Raw genomic sequence first — 22,941 nt, 5'->3', positions numbered from 1 at the left:
CAATGTATACAGGGATCACTTGCACTTTGACACTTATCAGCAATGGCAAAGTGCCCAAAGCATCTAAGCCAGCAAAAGTTAAATCCAGCACAGCATCAAAAATACAGGAGGTAGAGGCAAAATGACCGGGTAAACCATAGCAAGTATGCTAAGTCTAACAGTGCGCAATCACTTTTGGATGAGAACTCGCCTTTGGTGCAACATCAGAAAGTGTCTAGACATGCAATAAATGCAAAACACACAATGGTGCAAAAGTACATTTAGATAACACTCACAGTGCAATATTAACAGGAGAGTTGCAGTGGTGTGACAAAACATGTAGGGGACCCTAGCAGGATATGCTGAAGAGTCCCCCTCACAATGTTGGGCTCACCTCCCCTCCAGAAAATCATTTTTTCTGAGATATTTACAGTGGTATGATGAGCTACATATAAACCAAGGTAATATTATGAAATGGATATACAGAGTAGGAGGATGATAGCATGTCCCTCGCCTTAGCAAGATATGAAGGCCAAAAAGTGGTTATCTCATTAACAATAGTGATAAATATGCAAAAGTGGATTTGTTAGTCAATGAAGTCTATTATTAGTTCACATTTATTTTAACTGTCTTGTAAGTTCAGGAGACTGTCAAACACAAGATCTATTGTACGCTCTGTAAGCATTTTATTTTATTTTCAGGAATACAGGTAAGCTAGATTAAACTATAGCATACTTCCTTTAAAAATAATAAGATTATTTCCTGATTTTAAGCTTGAGGTAACTTTAGAGGCGACATACCACTTGAATGTAATTTAGTTAATTTCTGAGCATAGTCATCTTTTATCATTCTACCTTTCCATCTATTGGTCAATACAGTCTAAAAGAATATGCCTAATATCTTAATTCGCATTACAACAGAAAACACAAGTTTCCATTTGGACCAGAACCGAGGACAAGGGCCAAGGCACTTCTGTTATAGGTTTATGCTCCTAACTTGCACTCAACAACATATTGTGTGATCCTAGGCAAACCACTTCTTCTGCTCAAACCTCAGGTCCATTATCAACCAAAAATGCAGTTATACAAAGGTTGCTGTGCTGCCACATCACCCATTGAATTATCCTTCAAGGATTTTCAGCTGTAAGTTATATACAGAATGCCTTCACTCCTCTAACTGCCCTTTATGACATCCTATTCCCTACTGTTATCACGAGAAAGACTCGACAAGGAGTTTCTAACAAGCTTCCTGGAAACAATTACATTTCAAGAAGAATCCTGAAAACATCCTGAACATGAAGAAAGTGAAAGACTTGAACACAGAACTCTGCATCAGGCACATTAGCTCTCTGATGCTTTTTAATTCACTTTGTCTCCTGCCCTTATAACCTTTCATGTTAAGTTAAATATTATTTTTGAATATGGCTATTTGTGCGTTAATATAGGAACATTCATACCCGCTATGCAGTCGGTTGCTTCTTCATCTTGCAACCATAGCAGGACAATCACTTAACACACAAGTAGTCGGCCTTTTGGCATATTGTATCAAGTGTTAATCAAGTGTGTTGCTTGCAGTGGTGTAACAGAGGGTGATGGGCACCCATGGTTAGAGATTTTCAAACTTCATCCACTTCAAATGCTCAATGTTAGCATGTCTCCTCAGCCTACGCGGCATGTAAATAGACCAATTTATCATCAGCTGACAATGAAGTTTGCAACACATAAATTCAATTTTTCGTTAGTTATGGGTATAAATGATTAAAAAAAAATAAAAGTACTTGGAAATTGACTCATTCTAAAGGCTATATTTAGATATAGGCTAAGATGCTCTCACTAAAGGATTTTTTTTTAAAATAAGTGACACAGGGCCTTGTTACGCCAAATAGGGACCCTTGCTTCTAAGTCACTGAAAGGAAGGACACCTTCTCAGATAGCCCCTGCTCATCCCCTTGGTAGCTCGGAACGAGCAGTCAGGCTTATCTCGAAGTATTTGCAACCCCGCTCTCAGTAACTCAATGATGACACCACAAATGGACTCCACATGAGTTTCATAAAAAACAAGTATATGTTTATATAAAAAGACCACACAATAAAAATCCAACATATGCGTATTTGTCATATTTTACCTGGCCGGTTATTTGGCCAGCAAGGCCTTGTATGTTCTTGCAGTATTAATGAGCAATTCTAGATGATCCAGTGCTGTCCTAATGCAATGCTATGCAGTTTGTAATGCAAGAATCAGACACTTCGCAATGTAAAAATAATGCAGTTAATTATGTAACAATCAGTTCATTATGTAAAAAATAATGCAATACGTAATGCAACAATCAGGCAGTTCGTAATGCAAAAATAATGCAATGCGTAATGCAACAATCAGGTAGTTCGTTACGCGGAAATAATGCAATGTGTAATGCACAATCAGGCAGTTCGTAATACAAGAATGATGTAATGCAACAATCAGGCAGTTCGTAATAACAAAATAATGTACTCCGGGACCAGTCACGGTGCTCCGGGCGGTCTTTATGCCACTCCTGTTGACTCGCGGCCAGCTGCTGTCAAAATATGCCCCCCAGCCCAGGTATGATGTAAACCAAACTGTAGCTCCACACTCCGGCCCCGGTACTGCCACTCCTCGGCAAGTACGGACTGCAATACGGACTACAGCGGAGGCTCACGCTGCAAACTGAGGAAAGGCCGAGAGCGTTTCTCTCGTAGCCCGTACTCCGCCCCAGGCGCAACACATGCATGCTTGCTGAGCGTTACCGGGAGGGTGCGAGCTCACTCTCCTCTCCTCCCGACTTGGGCCTCCTATGTGACTTCGTTGATCTTGGGCAGTGGAACACGCCCCCCCGACGAGTTTGGTTCAAGTTCCCTCATTGGAAAAGACAGGCTCGGACCTGCGGCACAGCTCCTCTGGGGATGCCGGTCCGGGCCGATGGCAATGACGCAGGTCTAAGGCTGCACAATGCACACACACACAGCGTCGCTGAGACTCACTTGGACTCTGGGTGTACACCATCATAGGACGATTCTCACGAAGGTCTCAGGCTGCACGAAGCACAAGCACACAGCGTCGCTGAGACTCACTTGGACTCCAGGTGCCCAAGATCACAGGGCAATCCTAATAAAGGTCTCAGGCTGCACAAAGCCCACGTACACAGCGTTGCTGAGACTCCCTTGAACTCCAGGTGCACACGATCACAGGGCAGTCCTCACGAAGGTCTGAGGATGCACGAAGCATGCGCACACAGCGTTGCTGAGACTCACTTGGACTCCAGGTGCCCACGATCGAAGGGCAATCCTCACGAAGGTCTCAGGCTTCACGAAGCACACGTACACAGCATCGCTGAGACTCACTTGGATTCCAGGTGCACACAATCACAGGGCAATCCTCATGAAGGTCTCAGGCTGCACAAAGCACACAAACACAACATCGCTGAGACTCACTTGGATTCCAGGTGCACACACTCACAAGGTAATCCTCACGAAGATCTCAGGCTTCACAATGCACACGCACACAGTGTTGCTGAGACTCCCTTGGATTTTGAGTGCACACGATGATGGGGCAGTTCTTACAAAGGTCTCAGGCTGCAAAACGCACACACACACAGTGTAGCTGAGAAACTTATGTTCCTGAGGTTCCAAAACAGCGATCCAGCTCTCCTCGGGTCCTTGGGGACAAGTTACTTCAGGACACAGCAGACAGCAAAGTCCTTTCAAGCAGGGGGACACAGCACACAGCAAAGTCCCTTAGCCTCTTCTTAGTTAAAACAGCACACTGCAGGCCAGCCCAAGAACACACAGCAAGGGTCAGTCCTTTCCTTCAGTCTCCTCAGCTGTTTCTTCCTTGGCAGAGGTCCCTCTTGACCATGAAGTAGTTTCAATCCTTTTCAGTCTTGATCAATCCATTCCAATGTTCAGGGGCTTCTGCTCTCATAGTTATACCCCTAAATGTCTTAGAAGTCTTTGTGTTCAAGGGGGCACTGACCCCTGTCCAAATCAGTTCTGGGTGTCTCCTTGCCAGTGATACCTTCTTCCTTTGATTAGTGGTCTGGGTTCTCAATCACTCAGCAGGAGATGGAGCCATTGTTTTATGGCGGCAGCCCAGACCTCTTCACCTCCAGGGTCTACTCCTCCCCCCTACACTCCAGATGCAGGTCAGCCTGTTGCTGTCTCACCTCCTCCCCAGGATAAAGACATTACCCAGATCCTATCACATTTAAATCCAGACAGTCAATTCACAATGAGGCAGAGAAACACAGAAATGTTAGAACACAAAAAACCAGCCACTTCTAAAAGTGGGGTTTCTAAACACACAACGCAAACACCACCTTCACAAAAGGATGTGTTGTTACATTGTGAGTTCAAGCATACTAAACTTAACCTCTCCATCTTAAGCCTATGGGAAGATAGGCTGGAAACATTTTATTCAGCCTCTCCATTCAGTCCTATGGGCAAGATGGCCTTTCAACAGTGAAAAACGAAATGGAGAGTATTTCACTGTCAGGACATGATACCCGCCTCTGTACATGTCCTACCTTTAACATACACTGCACCCTGCCCAGGGGGTACCCTGGACCTACTATAAGGGTGTCTGATGTGCATAAACAGGGAAGGGTAAGGTGGGTGGGTGCACTTGTCAGGACAACAAGGCAGTTTAACAAACGGCGCACAGGCAATGCAGTGGCAGGCCGGAGTTCTCTCTTTAAGGCTACTGGTGTGGGTGGCACAATTAGTGCTGCAGGCCCACTAGTAGCATTTGCATTACCAGCCCTGGCACACATAGTGCACTTTACTAACGACTTTACTAGTAAGGCAAAAATACCAATCATGGACAACCAATTACCATTGCACTTCATATACAGGGAGCACTTGCACTTTGACACAGATCAGCAGTGGCAAAGTGCCCAAAGCATCTCAGTTGGCAACATCATGTCAGAAAAAAGGTCTAGGGGAGAGGCAAAAAGTTTAGGGAACTTTAGCCAAAAAGGGCCAAGTCCAATAGGCCTAATTACAATGCGGTTAGGACTGCAACTGTGGCTTGTCGGTTGTGGTGCAAACCGCATCGTCTGCTATGGTCCAACATACACATTAGGATGTATGTGGCCAGAGGCAGCAGTCGGAGGGACTGACCAATGCCTTCTGATGGGCTCAGGGAGCCCGCCGGTCAGTTGGAACCTCCTCAGTATCCCTTAAGAACAGCGTTTAAGCCTTTGGGATTATGATGTAAGTTTCCCTTCGCCTTTCCATGTCGGCCTTCCCAACATAGAAAAGTTCTCAGAAAGCGACATTGGGGTCCCTAGCATGCCCCTCTTCCCCCTGGCCCTCCTCTTTTGGGCCTGCCCCTGAAAAACCTTGCACCATATTGCAGGCGCCGTGAGCTGCCTGCCACAAGATGCCGGGATTTTCACAAACTCCCATTTTTCAATGGGAGCTTGAGCTGCAGGTGGTTTAAGCCCGCCGCACAGGCTCCAATAGAGAAATGGAAGTTTGCGACCGCACCATATGTGGTCGCATCGCAATCAGGTGTGCGGAACTCCCTATAGTTGGGAGCTTACCTCACCTAAACGGTGTTGGTCAGAGGCAACTTCGACTGACAACGTAATCAGGGCCAAAGTGTGAATCTTAAGGAACATTAGCACAACAAAACTAACCAAAGCCTGATCTGTCTTAAATATGACCTTCATAGGAAGTTTTGAAGAGGTCTCATTCAAGGTTCCTTTTAAAAACTGTCCAAATAGAGGATTTTAGTGCAAAGCAGTCAAGTTAAAAAGCTACAAAGGAGTGATCATGGAGGGCAGTTCTGCACATCTCTCTGCAAAGTAAATGTTGACAGCTACAATATCCAAAGTAAATTCTTGCATGCAATGAGTAGCAAATCTTTAACTGCCTCTGGCAAACTCTGTCTTCCAATGTCTCTTAGATGCACTTCACACATCCTAGCACTCACACAAAAAATACACCTACTCATCAACACAAACATCTATATACACACACAAACACACACATGCGTACTAAAAATCTCCAACACGGTTTCTCAAAAATATTTTTCTTCACACTTTTATCCTACATGTGTGCTCAAACACAATGAGTTTCACAATTATACACACAAGGAGCTTCAGAGAGAGGAAGTCAAGGAAGAAAAGGGAAAGCTGCTGAAGTATACTTACAAGTATGTCAGCCTAGAATCTATTAAAAAGAGAAAGGAGTGAGGATAAGAGTTGCTAAGCTAGACATGTTTATGTACTAGTGGGGTCTGTGTATGGCATGATTAGATGGTGCCAAGGTATTTTAAGGGACCAAAAGCAGAAGCTTTTTGCCACTATTTGCAAAAGATGAATGTTTCCACCATCATCCTGCCCCTCATGATATCAGAAAAAAACTGAAAGTAAAAGTGATGCAAAGCTTTAACATCTGAGCTTCTAAAGACAAACATCCAGACACTTTTTATGACACCATAGCATGTTTAATCGTCTCCAAGAAATACTTAAAAGAACGAGATAGGTTTGTGCAGGAAACTGTGTGACAAGAAAAGGAAAAGACAGAGAAAGAAACAAAAGAGATAGAAAGAGAATGGGGATATGGAGGGTCAAGAGTGACCGCCACTGAGCAGATGCTGTCTAGAGAGTAAGATTGCCTGAAATGAGGGTCATTCATAGGGACATTTGCTACGTTATCTGGTGTCTATCGCATGCTTCTGCCTTATTGTGAATTCCACGTTGACACAGGGTTATTTTCCCGCGGTAGGCTGCGATGTTGAAAGTTGCGTTACGCTACTCTTGCGGTAGTTATCACACGTTCTTGTGAATATACCCCTCAATGTCTGCGAGAAATCACCTAAGCTCTCCGTCCATCACCACTTCTTTTATTTCAACTATTTCGAACATTATACACTCGTGCCCAAAGAAAGTCACAGTCATGCTTTAAATTGGCTCAGCATTTCATTGTGTGTCACTGGTTTGGTTGTGGCAGCACTAGTGTGTTGTTTAAATATTTTTGTGCAACTACAATTATGCTGCAGGCAAGGACCAAATTTTGTGGCAGGGGTGACTAAATTACGCAGCAAGACAAAACAAATTAAGCGGCCTAATGCGGCACATATACAATAGTTTTACTTCATTATTTTGATATTTAGTAACACTGTCTAGGAAACGATTTCACCATATTTGTGCCAGTTTAATACCCAGATATAGTAATAAGAAACGCAAAGCTGACCAGCCAACCTATGCATAGGGCCTTCCACTGCAGGGGAACACGTTGCCATGGTTTTTCTAACTTTTGATCAGTTTAAGCTGGAAACAATTGCTTTTCCATAAACTCTGCAGATTATGCAGCAGATAGTGGTTTATTTGGCAAATATGGCAATTCCATTATAATACAGAAATAATACAGAATAGCAGGAATTCCAATGGCCCTGACTATAAGGTGGCAAGCCAGTGCTGCAAAATGCAAGCATCAGATATTTGACTTCTGTCATGAGACTAACACTGTTTGACACTGATTCTCTGACAGATAGCTCTTTCTGGTGTATAATGTGTATGAATGTCAGTCTGCGAGAATAACAATGATTGACTGGATGGCTGGCTGCGATGTCCAATCTTTAGTTTTGCAAGTGCATCTTTAAATCATTTGAAGGGTGATGCAGATAAAAAGAATAGAGACAAACTGAAAGTATAGTGCGAAAGGAATGAGGAGACGAGTAGATGACAGAGTGAAAGAAGGTAGTAAAGAAGGAGACACAAGGATGAGAAACAATGATAGAAGGAAGAATGAGGGGTGAAGATGAGCAATATTTTGTAGAAAATAGGAGGATTCAGATAAGGAATCAGAGATATACTTCAAGAAAGGAGGAGGGAAGAGACTTATGGAAAGCATGAGAGAGCAGAAGAAAGAATGAGGGAAAAGGAGATGAGAAAAGTGCAATTGTTAATTGAAAATGAGTTACAAATGCATCACTATTAAGGGGCTACACGTAATGGAAAAGGTAGCTTAGCTCCAAAATTAATTCAATTATTTGTAATTGGTATTTGTATTTTTAATTGGTATTTGTAGAGCGCGTTATCACCTGCAGGTCTCTAAGAGCTATGAGAGAGAGCCCTACCCTAGCACGTGGGGAGATGACATTGATTAGATTGTACCCCAGGCTTCCGAAAAAAGGACTGTCTTTAACTTTTTCCTGATCGGGAGAAGGGCATGTTCCTTACGTACATTCTCTGGCAAGTTGTTCCAAATTTGAGGGATGGAGGTTGAGAAGGTTCTTCCTCCTGGGGAGGACAAGCTGAAGCAGGGGCAGGCCAGCAGGCTGGCCTCCGAGGACCGTAGTACCATACTGGGACTATAGTTGACTAGACGATCTTTGATATATCTAGGGGCTTGGCCATAGATGGCTTTATGTGCGATGCAAAGGACCTTAAACTTTGTTCTCTGCCTGACAGGGAGCCAGTGCAGCTGACATAGGAAGGGGGTGGCGTGGGCTCGTCCAGGCACTCTGAAAATTAGTCTGGCGGCATCATTCATTATAAACTGTAATCTGGCCAGCGGTTTTCCTGGGAGGCCGATTACAGGGAGTTGCCATAGTCCAGTCGCAACAGTATCATGGCTGATACAGCAAGTCTTAGGGCCAGATGTAGGTAATTTCCATTTACCAATTCTTAAATACCGACTCATACCGAATCGGTATTTCAGAATCAGAAAATGGTATGTAGCAAAAAATTCGGTAAAACTTACCGATTCCGAATGACTCGGTATTTCATTTCGGTATATATCAAATCGGTAAATTCCGAATCTGTAAATTCCGAATCGGTGAAACCCATGCATTCCTATGGGCCTCCAGGCCCATAGGAATGAATGGGTTGTCCGAATCGGAATTTACCGATTCGGAATTTACCGATTCGGTAAATACCGAATCAGAAACTTCAAAAAACGACATGTGAGCCTGCCAACCAATCAGGGACACCCTACACACCCCACAACCAAGGCCCAGAGAATCCAACCAATCAGAATGAAGCAACCCTCCCCAGTACCTGGGAGTGGCCACACCCATGCAGGTGCACACCAACTGAAAAAACAATTGAGCTGAGGTGAGAGGAGCAGAGCATCCACAGCCAAGCAGTGCTACAAAATGGAGTCACATGAAGGCCCAAAGGATGGTGGGGAGCGCAAAAGAAAGATTAAGTTCAGCCAAGAAGAACTTCAGGTGGCAGTGGAGGAAATCGTAAGCCACGACAATCAAATTTTCGGGAGACAGTCTCTGCATGTTGCAGAGACTGTGAAGAGGAACATATGGCTTGGCATACAGGGCAAAGTGAATGCCATTGGTGTGACCCACCGGGACACCGAGGACATCAAAAAGCGATCATAACCAAGAGGAAGATCGCTGCACTAAAAAAGGATGCTGGACTGACAGGAGGTGGCAGGGGCAAAGCACCAAAGCTGACTGAGTTGGAGGAGCTTGTTGAAACCACCATGGAGCCAGAATGCATCCATGGGATTGGAGACCTGGACAGCACAGCAAAAGCAACAAAGAAACAAGGTAAGAGGCATGTACCCTAATCCACAACCATCAACCTGAACCCGTACCCCACTGTGTAGAAACATTACACTGCTGCACAGCTCATACTTGGTGCCAGCAATGCATCATGGTACACGTAGTCATGAGTACATAGATGCAATGCATACACTACAAGACTCTGCAAGGCATGCCACACACATCACCAACCACACAATGTACACTGTGCAAAGGTGTGTAAATGATTTATTCAAGAAATACACACAGGTGAACAAAAACATTGACCCTATGTCACTTTGATTCCACAGGAGAGTCCTCACACACTCCAGAACCAGCAAGGGAGGAGAGGGCACCAGCAGCTAAGAGAAGGGAGAAAGAGAAGAAAAAAAGAAGTCACAGCGCTGTAGAAGGAGGCAACACCACCACCTAGGAAGCCTCACCACCAGAGCGAGCCACAACACCTGTCCCACAATCACCGTTGTTGTTTGGATCTCCTGATTTGTTAAGCACACCGCCTACAACCATAGCAACGTCCAGGTTGGCCATGCAGGGAAGGGCAAGTAGGACTGATGAGCCCCCTCAGAGGATCCTGCAAAGCTCTGATTCGGAGGATGAGGAAGTTATACCTCAAACAATTGCATCTGTGGCCGACAAGGCCAGACCACAGATTACAGCAGGCGCTGCGCGCACCAGTGTCCTTGGCAGGAGGACACGTGAGGGTGGCGAGGGGCAGGAAGGTGAGAGCGTCTTCTGTGGCCTGGAGGCCACAATGGTCAAAGTGCAGCGCGTGCAGGCCAAAGCACTGTTAGCTGTGCATAGGCAGGTTCGCTGCATGAATAACAAAACGACCAACATGGACAAAGGAATAGGCTACATAGCATGTAGTTTGGAGGCAATATCAAAGGGGATAACAGACATCTCCACATACATGGGTGTACTGTCGGATAAGTTGGACAGGGATCAACTACAGCGTGGCAGGGAGCGGCAGTACATGCGGAAGCAGACGAACGCAATGAACAGATTTGCTACTGCGATGTCACTACTTTGCAGACGCTCTATATCCATGCTGGATGCAATTGTGCACTGCTGCACAGACTTGACACGGGGCATGGGAAGGGTGACCTCTGCGATGGAGCAAATGCTAACCACTAACACAGGTAATACTGGTGACACGGGTGTGGAGGAGACAGAGGGGTCAACCAGCAGGAGTGGCTCCAGCACACCTGTACCAGAGGTGCGCAGGAGCGGCAGGCATAGCCATGCTGAGTCAGGCCCCAGCCGAGATATTGATAGCCAGCCACATCATCGCGCAATGTGGTGCATGGACATAAACACTGACCAATGCCGCAGTTCCACACGACTGCACACAGTGACGGTAACTGAGCTCAAGCAGTCATGGATATATACTTTGATGGACAATGGCTTTTCCTATGTGATGATGATGTAGTGACTATTAAACTACACTTGTCAAACACTATACCTGTCTATGAGTCATACATTACCTAAAAATATCGACGTGTAATTTCTGTCCGTCTCAATCTCCCATCTGTTGCTGCTGGTCCTATTGCTTGGGGGTCTGCATGATCTTGGTCATCATCAATGTCTTCGTGATGTGTCACCTCCACCTCTGTGCCTTCTTTGGTGGCAAGATTTGGCAAAATGGCACAGGTCACTATTATCTTGCAAAACAGGATGGGGGTGTACTGTGGAGCACCTCCACTCTTGTGGAGGCAGCAAAACCTGCTCTTGAGGAGTCCAAATGTTCGCTCCACTACGTTGCGAGTTGACCTGTGCGCCACATTGTATCGCCTTTCGCCTCTGTTAGTTGGGTTGAGGTACGGTGTGAGCACAAAGGAACGCAGGGCATATGCACTATCGCCTAGGAGGGAATGAGAGGTACATGAGTTACATTCGCATGTCACATTCATCTGCCATTCATTTTAGGGTGTGTTACACTTATTTACCTAGCAGATATCCATCACCAAAATCTCCAGCAACAAGCCTTGTGTATATTCCGCTGTTCTGGAAGATGTAGGAGGCATATGTGCTCGCAGGAAATTTGGCCACTATGTCTGTGATGATGTTTCCGGCATTGCATATCACCTGCACATTGATGGATTTCGTTGACTTACGGTTTCTGTAGATGTGTTCAGTGGCTGCAGGTGGGCATAGGGGAATGTGGGTGCCATCTATGCAGCCTATCACGTGCGGGAAGTGTGCCAGTCCATAGAAGTCAGTTTTTGTTTTTGCAAGTTCCGCAGGTGTGTCAGGGAATCGGATGTAATGTTCCATTCTCTGCGTCATGGCATCCAGAAACTTCCTGAAAAAACGGGACAGACAGCTCTGGGATACACCACCTACTGCAGCTATCACACTTTGGTAGCTCCCAGAGGCAAGCAGGTGTAAGCTACATAGCACCTGTACATGGGGTGGGATGGCTTGGGCCCTGGGTGTTGGGTGATCCAGGTATGGGTGGAGGTCCCTTATTAAGTCCATGATGGTTGTGGGGTGCAGCCTGTACCTCTGAAGTATCTCAGGCTCAGTCAATTGGAACAGGGTGATCCTCTGCCTGTACACCTGCTCCTCTCTTCTCCATACCCTCTGACTTGCAGCCTTTGCCTCCTCGCAATCACATAGAATGCCACCATTCTTGCAACACTGTTGAATTTTGGGCCCATTTTTCTAGCCTGCACCTGGTTACCACCTGCTTTCAGTCTGTGGCAAATACCGACTCTTAAATACCGAATTTCATTGAATTCGGTATTTTTAGCCTTTCCTACATCTCGATGGGCATTTTTTCCGATTTCTTATTTACCAATTCGGTGAATAAGGACTCGGTAAATAAGGTATTGGTAAATACCGATTCGGAAAATATGTAATCTGTAAATACAGATTCAGTATTTTACCGATTCATATTTTCCGATTCGGTACATTTTTGAGACCTACATCTCATTTTCTAAATACCGGTAGGTAACGGCCGATTTTACTGATTTTGGGCCGTTACCGACCGGTATTCGCCTACCTACATCTGGCCCTATGTGTGGTGAAGGTGAGAAGGGGGCAAGTTTTTGCAGCTGTCTCAGCATGCTGACACATGTTCCCACTACTGCCGGCACCTTACTGGAATATGGAGAGCTTGGCATCAATTTGATGCCCAGGCTTTTTACGGCCAAGACTGGCTCTGGATAGGTGCCTAGCTCTTGTGGCCAAAAGAAATCACTCCAGGGGTTGGAGTCTGAAGTGACAGCCAATACCTCTGTCTTATCGTGATTAATTTTGAGGGTCTTGGCCGTCATCTAGTTGACAGTCAATTTTAGAATGTTTTGAATTCTTGTGTGGGCGGTCAGGGAGCTGTCTATCTAGATGGTAATTTGAGTGTTGTCGGCATAATTATAGATCTGGCACTCCATGTGGTTCAATGCAGCTACCAGGGGCTGATGGTAGGCGTTGAAAAGGAGAGGTGACAGCACCGAGCCCTGTGGTACCCCGCACAAGAGTATGCCTGGGTCGGACACATGGTCAGTCAGCTGTACTCTCTAGGAATGACCCCTAAGAAAAGATGTAAGCCACGCAATGGCTGTGCCCTGGATGCCCACCTCTGAGATCCGCGACAATAGTTGGTCATTATTGACCGTGTCAAATGCCGTGGATAGGTCCAACAAAACCAGGGAACATGGGTTTTGCTTATTGCCCCTTAGTCTTAGGTTATCCAGCATGGACAGCATTACTAATTCGGTGCTGTGGTATGCCCTAAATCCTGCCTGGTTGCATTGTAAGAGGTGGTTATCTTCTAAATGGTGTGACAGGGATTTTAGCACGTGCTGTTCCGGCACTTTTGCAAGGAATGGGAGTTGGGAAATTAGCCTGAAATGTTTTAGTTCTCTTAATTAGTGGGGACGTGCCCTGCTTCAAGGGATTGATTAAGAAGCAAGAGGACCTCGCTTTCTATCCCAGGTAGTGTCACCGTAAAGATCCTTGGTGGACAGGGGTCTGTGGGTGACCCTGATTATAAAATCAATCAGGGGTTTGTAAAGCATGGCTACTCACATGTGAGTGTCTCAAGGCAGTGGGGAAGGGGGCCTGCTGATCGATCCAGCTTTGGAGGTTCAGTTGAAGAGCCAGGGCTTCAGGTCCTTCCTGAACTGGGTCAACAACGCGGATTGCCTGAGGTTGAGGGACAGGGTGTTCCAGGTCTGGGTGGGGAGGTAGGAGAAGAATCTTCCTCCGGTTCTGGTCTTGATGTTCCGTGGGATGGAGGCCAGAGCAAATTAGGCGGAGCAGAGTTGTCTGGTGGGTGTGTGGAAAGCGAGGCAGTGGTTCAGGTATTCTGGCCCTGCGTCTTGGAGGCCTTTGTAGACATGTGTGAGGAGCTTGAAGGTGATTCTCTTGTTGATAGAGAACCAGTGGAGTTGTCGGAGGTGCTGTGCCTTGTGGCTGTGGTGGGGGATGTCAAGGGCCAGTCTGGCTGCTGCGTTTTGGACGTTCTGTCGTTTCCTGAGCTGTCATAGAGTGTGTTGCCGTATTCCAGTCTACCGGTGATGAGTGCGTGGGTGTCCGTCTTTCTGGATTCTGTGGGGAGCCATCGGAATGTCTTTCGAAGCAGGCTAGGCATGTGGAAGCAGGATGAGGATACTGCATTGATTAGGTGATTCATTGAGAGCGAGGAATCCAGTATGATACCAAAGTTGCGTGCGTGGTCCATAGAGGTGGGTGGGGTTCCTAGGGCGGAAGGTCACCAGTAATCAACCCAGGCTGAGGGGGTGGGTCTCAGCATAAGTACTTTGGTTTTGTCCAAGGTGAGCTTGAGGCAGCTGTCTTGCATCCAGGTAGCAACAGCCTTCATTCCATTGTGAAGGTTGATTCTTGCGGCTGTGGGTTCATTGGTGAGGGTGATGATCAGCTGGGTGTCATTATCATAGGAGATGGTGTTGAGTCCGTGGCTTCTGACAACAGCTGCGAGGGGAGCCATGTAGATGGTGAAGAAGGTGAGGCTCAGGGAGGAACCCTGGGCCATTCCACAGCTGACCTCTGTAGTTTCTGAAGAGAAAGGGGGTAGTCTGACTAACTGTGTTCAGCAGGAAAGGAATTAGTGGAACTAGTCCAGTGCCTTGTCTCGGATGCCGGTGTTGTGGAGTCTCATGATTGGGGTGCGGTGGGAGACGATGTCAAAGGCAGCCGAGAGGTCCAGTAGGATGAGAGCTGTGGTTTGCTCCAGTCAATGATGGAGCCGAGGTCGTCCATGGTGGGGAAAAGCTCAGTCTCGGTGCTGTCATTGCTTCAGAAACCAGATTGGGAGGTGTCAATGATGTGATTTTCTTCGATGAAGCCTGAAAGTTGAGCGTTGATGGCCTTCTCGATGACCTTGGCTGGGGAGGGGTAATGCTATTCTTCCTCTTATAAGGTAATTTCCTAATCACGACATGGAGTTCTACAACTTTTCTTTTAAACTGACTAGTTCCACATTACAAAAGATACTTTAAAGGCGCCACCATAGGGAAACAACAGGAACATTATAGAAGATAAGTAGAGGTGGCATCTGTCATTACTAACTGGATCATGGAATGTGCTTGTCTAGGTTTCTTTCTCAGACTGCACACAGAATGCATTATTGTGGAAAAGTGAATATTCAAAAGTTGTCCATCTGCCATAAGTGCAGAAGCAATCTGCACACATTTTAAATTTGAAAAACATTGGGAAATATACCCTTTTGCACATGCAAAAATAATAATAAAGATAGCAGAAATTGTTTCATTATCTTCATGCACACATGTGCACTGAGAAAATCTTAATCTTGTTAGCAAATGGATCCTCTTAGCCCCCCTCATAGCTCCACCTCAAATTCCACCCTACTCCACGGCTCCATTTGGTGGGTCCCTTAACTTATTTTTCCCATTTAAAGTACTGACTACTCTCAAATCATTTTGTAGCATTATCGAGCGTGATCCGTGAATAAATCTCAAACTGAGTTAGACAACTGTGCTTTACATAATAAAAGAGACATGCCCTGTATACAGACATTCATACAGAAGTACATATCTGAGTAAAACGCTATGTATATGTTAGTCAGGTGGCTATAAATGACAGTGCTAATAAAATAGTAGTCGGTACTTCCATGAAAGGTAAAATCGTTCCTTGATTGTGCACAAAACGTTACATCGGATCTACTGATTAAGTGTATTCCCCACTCGAGTGAAAATATGACTTTTCCATGACATTCTATAGCAGTGGGCATTACTTTTGTAATAAAACTATAAATCACTTAATTTGACAAATAATGTGCATTTCTTTACCGTATGATTTATATACCCTGCTGCATAAAATGGCCCTCAATTGTTGCATAACGTGAGTGGCTCTGGAAGTGGCAGACAAGACTGTGCTCATGAAAATCACAGTAGACGTTTCAGCAAATTGGTCGAAGTTGACAATAAACCCATGTCAGGCGGGTCGTCTCCACTCTGTCATAGCTTTTAAACCAATAGCACTGTGCATTGTAATAGTTACAGATTCACTTTTCTCCTTCATATCTACAATCCTACAAGCCCCAAAAGGCACAATGATGTTGACTACGAAGTCATACTTTGCTGAAGGCGACCTTGGATGGAATCAGGAAGGATGGCCGGTCCATCTATTAGACACTTTTTTATTAAACAAGAAACCTATGTCTTCATGCTAGATAACAGACAGCTAGACACTGATTTGGCAGTAACTGAAATGTTTTAGCCACACGATGGCTTGCAGAAATAATTATTGTACTCTGAGTGCATTTTCCCCCTAGTTGTGTGCATGGAGGGCTCTGCCACGATTACACTTTTTTTTACACACATTTTCTGGTCCTTCCTTGTATTTCATTTCTTCTTCATATTTCAGTAAACTGTTCCTGCTAAAAATGTGTATAGTGCAAAGCCAAAGGCATGGATATCACCTTTTTCTTTATGAAGGCGGCATCTTTGCAATACTGAGGGATATCGTTAGCTAGGCATCTCGTTAAAGGGATACTGCAAAGTCAACAGTGTGTAATAATGTACATTAATTGCAATTGTTCATAATTTATTTATGTGCTTCTTGCAGCGCTGTTATGACATTCAAATTGCTTTTTTTTAAATGTACTTTTGCGAAAACTTCGGTCTCGCTTTTTTTTACTGTATATTTAAAATAGATCGTTTTAACTAACTGAGTCAAAAGTGGGTTATGAAATCACAGTTTAGCTCGACCTATTAATACCTCTAAATAGGTTGAATACTAGCTATTGAAAACAATACAGTACATCACAATGAAGTGACCATTTTATTGAAGCTTCATGTGCTTCAACGTTTTCTACAATGCTTCTCCAAACAGATGCTTTCAAATATAGCAACGCTTTCGTTCGATCATTTTTTGGGGCCTAATTCACAAAGATATACGTCAGTCTTGGAGAGTAGTATTACATGTACTCCTATGTTAAATTTACGACTCTTGTAGTGTTTAAAAAGGAAACAAGTCTGGAAAAATATGATAGTGATTGCTTCTAAATCAAAGACCATTCCCCTCCCTTTATTCTTGACAGATTTCTGAACGGTATAGTTTTGTAAGGGATTTATTGTAATTAAGCAGAGGAAACAAGTATTTTCTGTGGTGAAGCTCCTTTCGCAGCACTCGAATAAAATGTGGGGTGATTTTCCAAGTTCCGTTTCAAACCTTATAATTACACACTTGAATTCAGAAGGGTATACAGTATGGGAAACCATGCACGCCAGATATCTTACTTCCTCAAAGGTCTTATTTTGTTGAGGGACCATAAACGTTTGCATAGAACCGTCTCCATCCCTCCCATCTCTCTTTTCTTCCGCTATTCCCAGCCCTTTCTTTAAAAGTCTGTAATGTCTGCAGGTTTTTACACTTGAGTAAGTGAATCTCTCGAGGGAAGGAATTGGTGCTCTATTGGGGCTGATTCAGAAAGCATTTGCCCACCAAAGTTCAACTTGATTTCTCACTGGATAAGTTTACAATTCATCCTTGTTAGTAGACGTAATCACAGGTAATATTACACCTATATGTTGTAATATTATGCGGGAATAAACCTGCTCCCAGCATGTAGCAGTGGGTATTCCTGGGTGGAAATGACTTTGAATGCAAAAGAACACCCAGAACTCAAACGTCTGCGTGTAATGATATACTTTTGCGAGGCACATGCCCACTCTGTGTTATTTACACCTGTTAAAGCCAGGAGTAGATCTATATCTAGGGAAGGAATTTGGAGGGAAACCCATCCCCTACATTTTTGTGGGTGTAGGGAAAGGGAATCATGAATGACCGAGTGAAGAACTATGTGTAAAGCACGAACAGCTGCTTCCAAAGGGAAGTCCCGTGCTAAGCCAACTAAGATAACAAATAATCAACTAGATCTCTCTAAAGAAGAAGGTCATAAGACCAGATTTGAAAGCTGATTCAATTCAATCTCTTGAAAAAAAAGCTTAGGCCTGGCATTTCATAGCCCTGCTGCCCACATGTAGAAAGATCTTCTTCCTGCTCTAGCTTAGTGTACCTTAGCAAAACATTTGATATTTAATTGATATTTATGGGTATTTGTAAAGCGCGAACTTTGGCTCCGGAAGGAGCATCTTGGCGCTGAGCATGCGTGTAAGTGATACGTGGTGAGAATCTAGATAGCTGCCAGAACAGAGGTGTCTGATTGTTGATACACCCATGTCTTCAGTAGTTTCCTGAAGAGACTCTCCTTTTCGATTAGTCTGAGGTTAACGAGCAAGTTGTTCCACGCCCTTGCTGCCAGGACGGTGAAAGTTTTCCCACCCCTAGTTTTATATTTGAACCTCGGGATCGTGATGAGATTGGTCCCTGAGGATCTCAGACATCGTGTGGGGTTGTAATGCGTGAAACGATTAGCAAGGTAATAAGGCCCTGTAGTTTTCGTAGATTTGAACACAGTGAGTAGAAGTTTGAAAAGGATTCTTTTATGAAGTGGCAGCCAGTGAAGGAAGTTTAGTGCTGCTGAGGCTGATGACCTTCTAGGGAGTTTCAGTACCAATCTGGCAGCCGCGTGTTGTATACTTTGTAACTTCCTAAGAGTGGACTTCTTTACTCCAGCCATTAAACCATTGCAGTAGTCGAGTCGGGAGAGTATTAGAGCTACCACGACCGATTTTCTAGCTGCAATGGGGAGGAAATCGAAGAATTTCTTTAAGGATTTAATAAGTCCGAAGCAGCGCCCAGCAGTGATCCTGACGTGGTCATCAAAAGAGAGGGATGAATCAAATTGCACGCCTAGGTTCCGCGCGAAAGACACTGCACTGGGTGGGGCCTCTGATCCTATGGGCCACCATTCTTTCGGGCAGAAAGATAGGTCTTTACCCAGCGGTATGATTTCGGTCTTCGCACTGTTGCACCTCAAGTGGTTTTTGTTCAGCCACTGGAATACATCAGTGAGACAGTTCCGAATTCGCAAGTCTGCGTCCGTACACTTTTTATCGATGGTGACGACAAGTTGGGTGTCGTCGGCGTATGACGTGACGAGGATCCCATGAGACGCTAACACAGTGAGGAGGGGAGCCATATAGATGTTAAAGAAAAGTGGGCTTAATATGGACCCCTGGGGTACTCCTGGTGTAGTGGGTTTTTCGCTGGATAAGTAGGGACCCAATGACACAGTTTGGGACCTGTTAAACAGGAAAGATTTTACCCATGCCAACACTGTGTCTGTCACGCCAATCTCTTGCATTCTATTAATCAGAATGACATGAGAGATAGTGTTGAACGCTGCTGTTAGGTCAAGCAGGATGAGGACGGCTTGCCTTCCCTCATCCTGCAGGAACTTGATGGAGTCGGATAGTTCTATCAAGGCTGTTTCGGTGGAATGGCCGGAGCGAAACCCCGACTGTTGAGGATGCAGGATGTTGTGAGTCTCTACAAATGTTTTTAACTCTCCGTGCACTAACTGTTCCGTGATCTTACCTAGAACAGGTAGTAGTGAAATGGGGCGCATGTTGGTAAGATCAGTTGGAGATTTGTTCTGCTTCTTCATCAGGGGCTTCACAATAGCCTTTTTCCAGTTGCTGGGCACTATCCCTGAATGAAGAGATTCATTGATGATGGCATTAATGCTGGGGTTTACTACCTCGATTAGATGGTGTAGAATGCTAGGAGGACAGGAGTCGGTTGGGGCTCCTGATTTGCAGGCCAGAATTGCCTTGCGTGTATGCTGGAGGGAAACAGGTTTAAAGCTGCAAAGAGGGGGATAGTTATCAGTTACCTCATGAGGAGTGATCGAGGGAGGGGGAAAGTCTCTCTGAATATTAACAATTTTATCCACAAAGAAATCTGCGATTTGATTACACAGAATTTCGGACGGTGGGATTTCGGGCGTGAGAGCTTCAGGGTGGGTAAAGCACTTACCTATTGAGAAGACAGTTTTTTGTTTTTGGTGAGCTTCATTTATAGCCTTAGTAAAATATTCCTTTTTAGCCGCTTTTATGCTGGAGAGGTATAATTTCCTCTGCTGAACATAGAGTGTTCTTGAGGCCTCATCATAAGTTTTTCTCCACTTCCTTTCTAGTATTCGGCAAAGGAGATGGCTATCGGTTAGGGTCTGGGTGAACCAGGGTGCATTCAGCTTTCTTTTGTGACATTTCGCATGGTGGCCATTGGAGTCGGAATTATCCGAGACGATTTGGTCCATCCAGGCATGGAAGTTGTGGGAATCGGCTACTACATCTCCAACTAGTTTGGGGGCCTGGGACAGGGGTTGGGTATCCAGCTTAATACATCAAAGGACCTAATAGGCTGATCGGAGTGCTGTTAGGTAAATAAACATTAACCCTTTCTTGTATGCAAATTAGGCCTTTATTGTGCAGTGCTTGGTGAGTAACCATTAAGGGCCCGATTCACAAAAGTTATCTGAGACAAAATCCTAACTTTACGACTTTCGGTATTCACAAAAGGCATTTAGTAGTAGTAAAGTTAGGATTCCTAACTTTACTACTACTATATGCCTTTTGTGAATACCGAAAGTCCTAAACTAAGGTTTTTGTCTCAGATTTCTTTTGTGAATCGGGGCCTAAGGCTTTAAATTTGACTCTTTGCCTGTTTGGGAACTAATGCAGTACCTTGAGATCTCCGCGGATAGGCTGCCTTTAAGGGATGTTCAAGATTAAGCATTCTGCAGCATTTTGCACCGGTTGTAGTTTATTTAGCAGTTCTACAAGCCACACCACGCCCCGATGCAGAAAATTGGCATAGTCAAGTCTGTTTGTGGTGAGAGCATGAACATTGTCTTTCCGTATATGGACAGGAAGGAATTTAATAGGCGAATTTAGAGATTTTTATAACCAAATAGAACATCCTGTCAGGGCCATATTTGCGGCTTAAAGGATAGGTTCTTGACAAATGTGCTACCTGTTTTTTCGGCTACCACAGCCGCAATTGGGGGGTGCCCTATTCTGGTGGGCCAAAGACATCTAATGTCTAGCGGGAACGAGTCTCAAAAGCCCTAAATGTCTGACTTATCCGGATTAAGCTTAAAACAACTGTTGTGCATCCACATTGCCACCACAGTGAGGCACCTCTGAAAATTTTGTACAACTGTGCCATCCAGTTGGTGAAAGGCTAACTTCAATTGTGTGTTATCTCCATAGGACACAATAAGTACCGTGGCTTCACTTCCTGAGCTAGTGGTGTCATGTGTCGAGCAACATGGGACTTAACGCTGTGCCCTACAGAGCACCATATCTCCCTGTACCTCGAGACGTAGGAGAAATCATCCAAAGGGAAAATATTTTTCACTGTGAAGATAACCAGAAAACTTTTTAACACGTGCTTTTGCCCGTATTGATATTCACTTGAGCAAATCAATACATGTATATGTACTCATGTAAAAAAATGAAAGTACTCCTGCAATCTTTTGTGAGCTCAGAAAAGCCCAGCCATTTATTCCAGATGTAGAGCAAAACCAACTGACTAAATTTACGTTTTTGAGAACTGGTCCCACAGAATACTGATTTCCACTTTGACTGTGGAGCTTAACATTTTCACTCCTATAGGCTTCACCCACAGGTGCAAACACATTTGAGAAGTTTGAGCAGCCATTTCTCATTGTTTTACTTTAACGCAGAGTACATTAAAAAGGTGCAACAGCAGAATCTTGTGTAGATTGTAAGAGCCCCTTGTGCATTTGTATGTGAAAATGCCTCAGAGTTGTCTATTTTGTTCTATTTCCAGGAGTCGAGTGGGGGCTGCTCTTCCCCGAAGCAAACGGAGAATATCAGTCTCCCATTAACCTGAACTCTCGAGAAGCGCTGTATGACCCCTCCCTTCTGGATGTCCGTCTGTCCCCAAACTACGTCGTTTGTCGTGATTCAGAAGTGGTGAACGATGGGCATACCGTACAGATTGTTCTGAAGTCAAAGTCAGGTATGTTGCGTCAGCCATATTGTTTATTCAATTTATTGATGACTTCTTTTAAGGGAAACAACACTCAACAGATCTTTTACCTTAAAACGTGATGTTGTCTTTCTTCAAGACGCGAAAGCTGATATAATGGAGAAAATACACACATACTAAACTTTGCATTGTAGAAGATGAGATCTAGTAGTGTGACTTCAAGGAAGCCATAGCATCGCACCAAGATGACATTTCTAGATAGTAAGGGTGTTCCCATATGGACGGAACGTTCCCCATGGACTTCTCTACCCTGCCGAGTGCACAGACCTCCTGAACCCCAAAACCAACCCCCATCAGCCCTCCTGCTGACACTTTCTGCCTGGGCAGGTGTAAAATGTCAGCAGATTTGATCCTGGAACCGGAGAAAAAGCTCTGGTATCCCCTATCTGCGTGGTTGTGCCCATTCCAGGGGAAAGAACATGTAATTGCTGGTTGAGGGCATACCAGCTGGAAACGTGTGATTTGCCCCACTCATGCCTGCATCAAACTCTGCTAACATAGGGCCCTCATTTAAGGGGGTTTAGCATAGGGCGGTGCAGCAAGTCACCTTGCTGTGCTGCCCTACGCCACGGTGAAAGGGCAAGAGTGCACTGCATTTATGCAATACAGAACATTCCTGTTCTTTACCCCTGCGCTGGCGCCGTTTCTGCTGCTTAGCGCCAAGGCAGGCACCCTTGCACCATTGTGCAAAGGGTGACTTTGTTGTCTGCACGATTGTTGTTGTGAAGGAAGGGGCACATTCCTGCACAAAAGCAATCCTTGGAGGTGTTTTCATTTTATATAAGTGCTGCAGAATGCAGCACACACAGAAGGAGGAAATAACAATAAAAAAATTACAGAATTTCTCCTCTTTATGCCTCACCTTGGGTGGCGTAAGGATTTGGTGCTTCCCAAGGTTTACACCCACTTCAACATCCATGGAATAACTCCAGAGTGAAGAGTAAGGCAATACATCGATTTTCCCTGCCTCGTCTTACTCCATATCTACGAGGTCATTCAAAGCCACACATAGTGGCTTTGCATGAC

At 44.8% G+C, this 22,941-nt stretch overlaps 1 protein-coding gene across 1 annotated transcript in view; it reads left to right on the top strand.

Annotated features, from left to right (window-relative positions):
- CA8 (carbonic anhydrase 8 (inactive)) overlaps positions 1–22,941 on the top strand; it is a 644,063-nt gene that overhangs the window by 94,709 nt on the left and 526,413 nt on the right. The window contains exon 2 of the mRNA XM_086965784.1: positions 21,694–21,885. Coding sequence (XP_086821910.1) covers positions 21,694–21,885 — 192 coding nt within the window. The remainder of the gene's footprint in view (positions 1–21,693; positions 21,886–22,941) is intronic.

The sequence above is a fragment of the Lissotriton vulgaris genome, chromosome 4_1 (genome assembly GCF_964263255.1).
Source record: "Lissotriton vulgaris chromosome 4_1, aLisVul1.2, whole genome shotgun sequence".
Classification (NCBI taxonomy): Eukaryota; Metazoa; Chordata; class Amphibia; order Caudata; family Salamandridae; genus Lissotriton; species Lissotriton vulgaris.
This window is presented reverse-complemented; position numbering and strand designations above follow the sequence as displayed.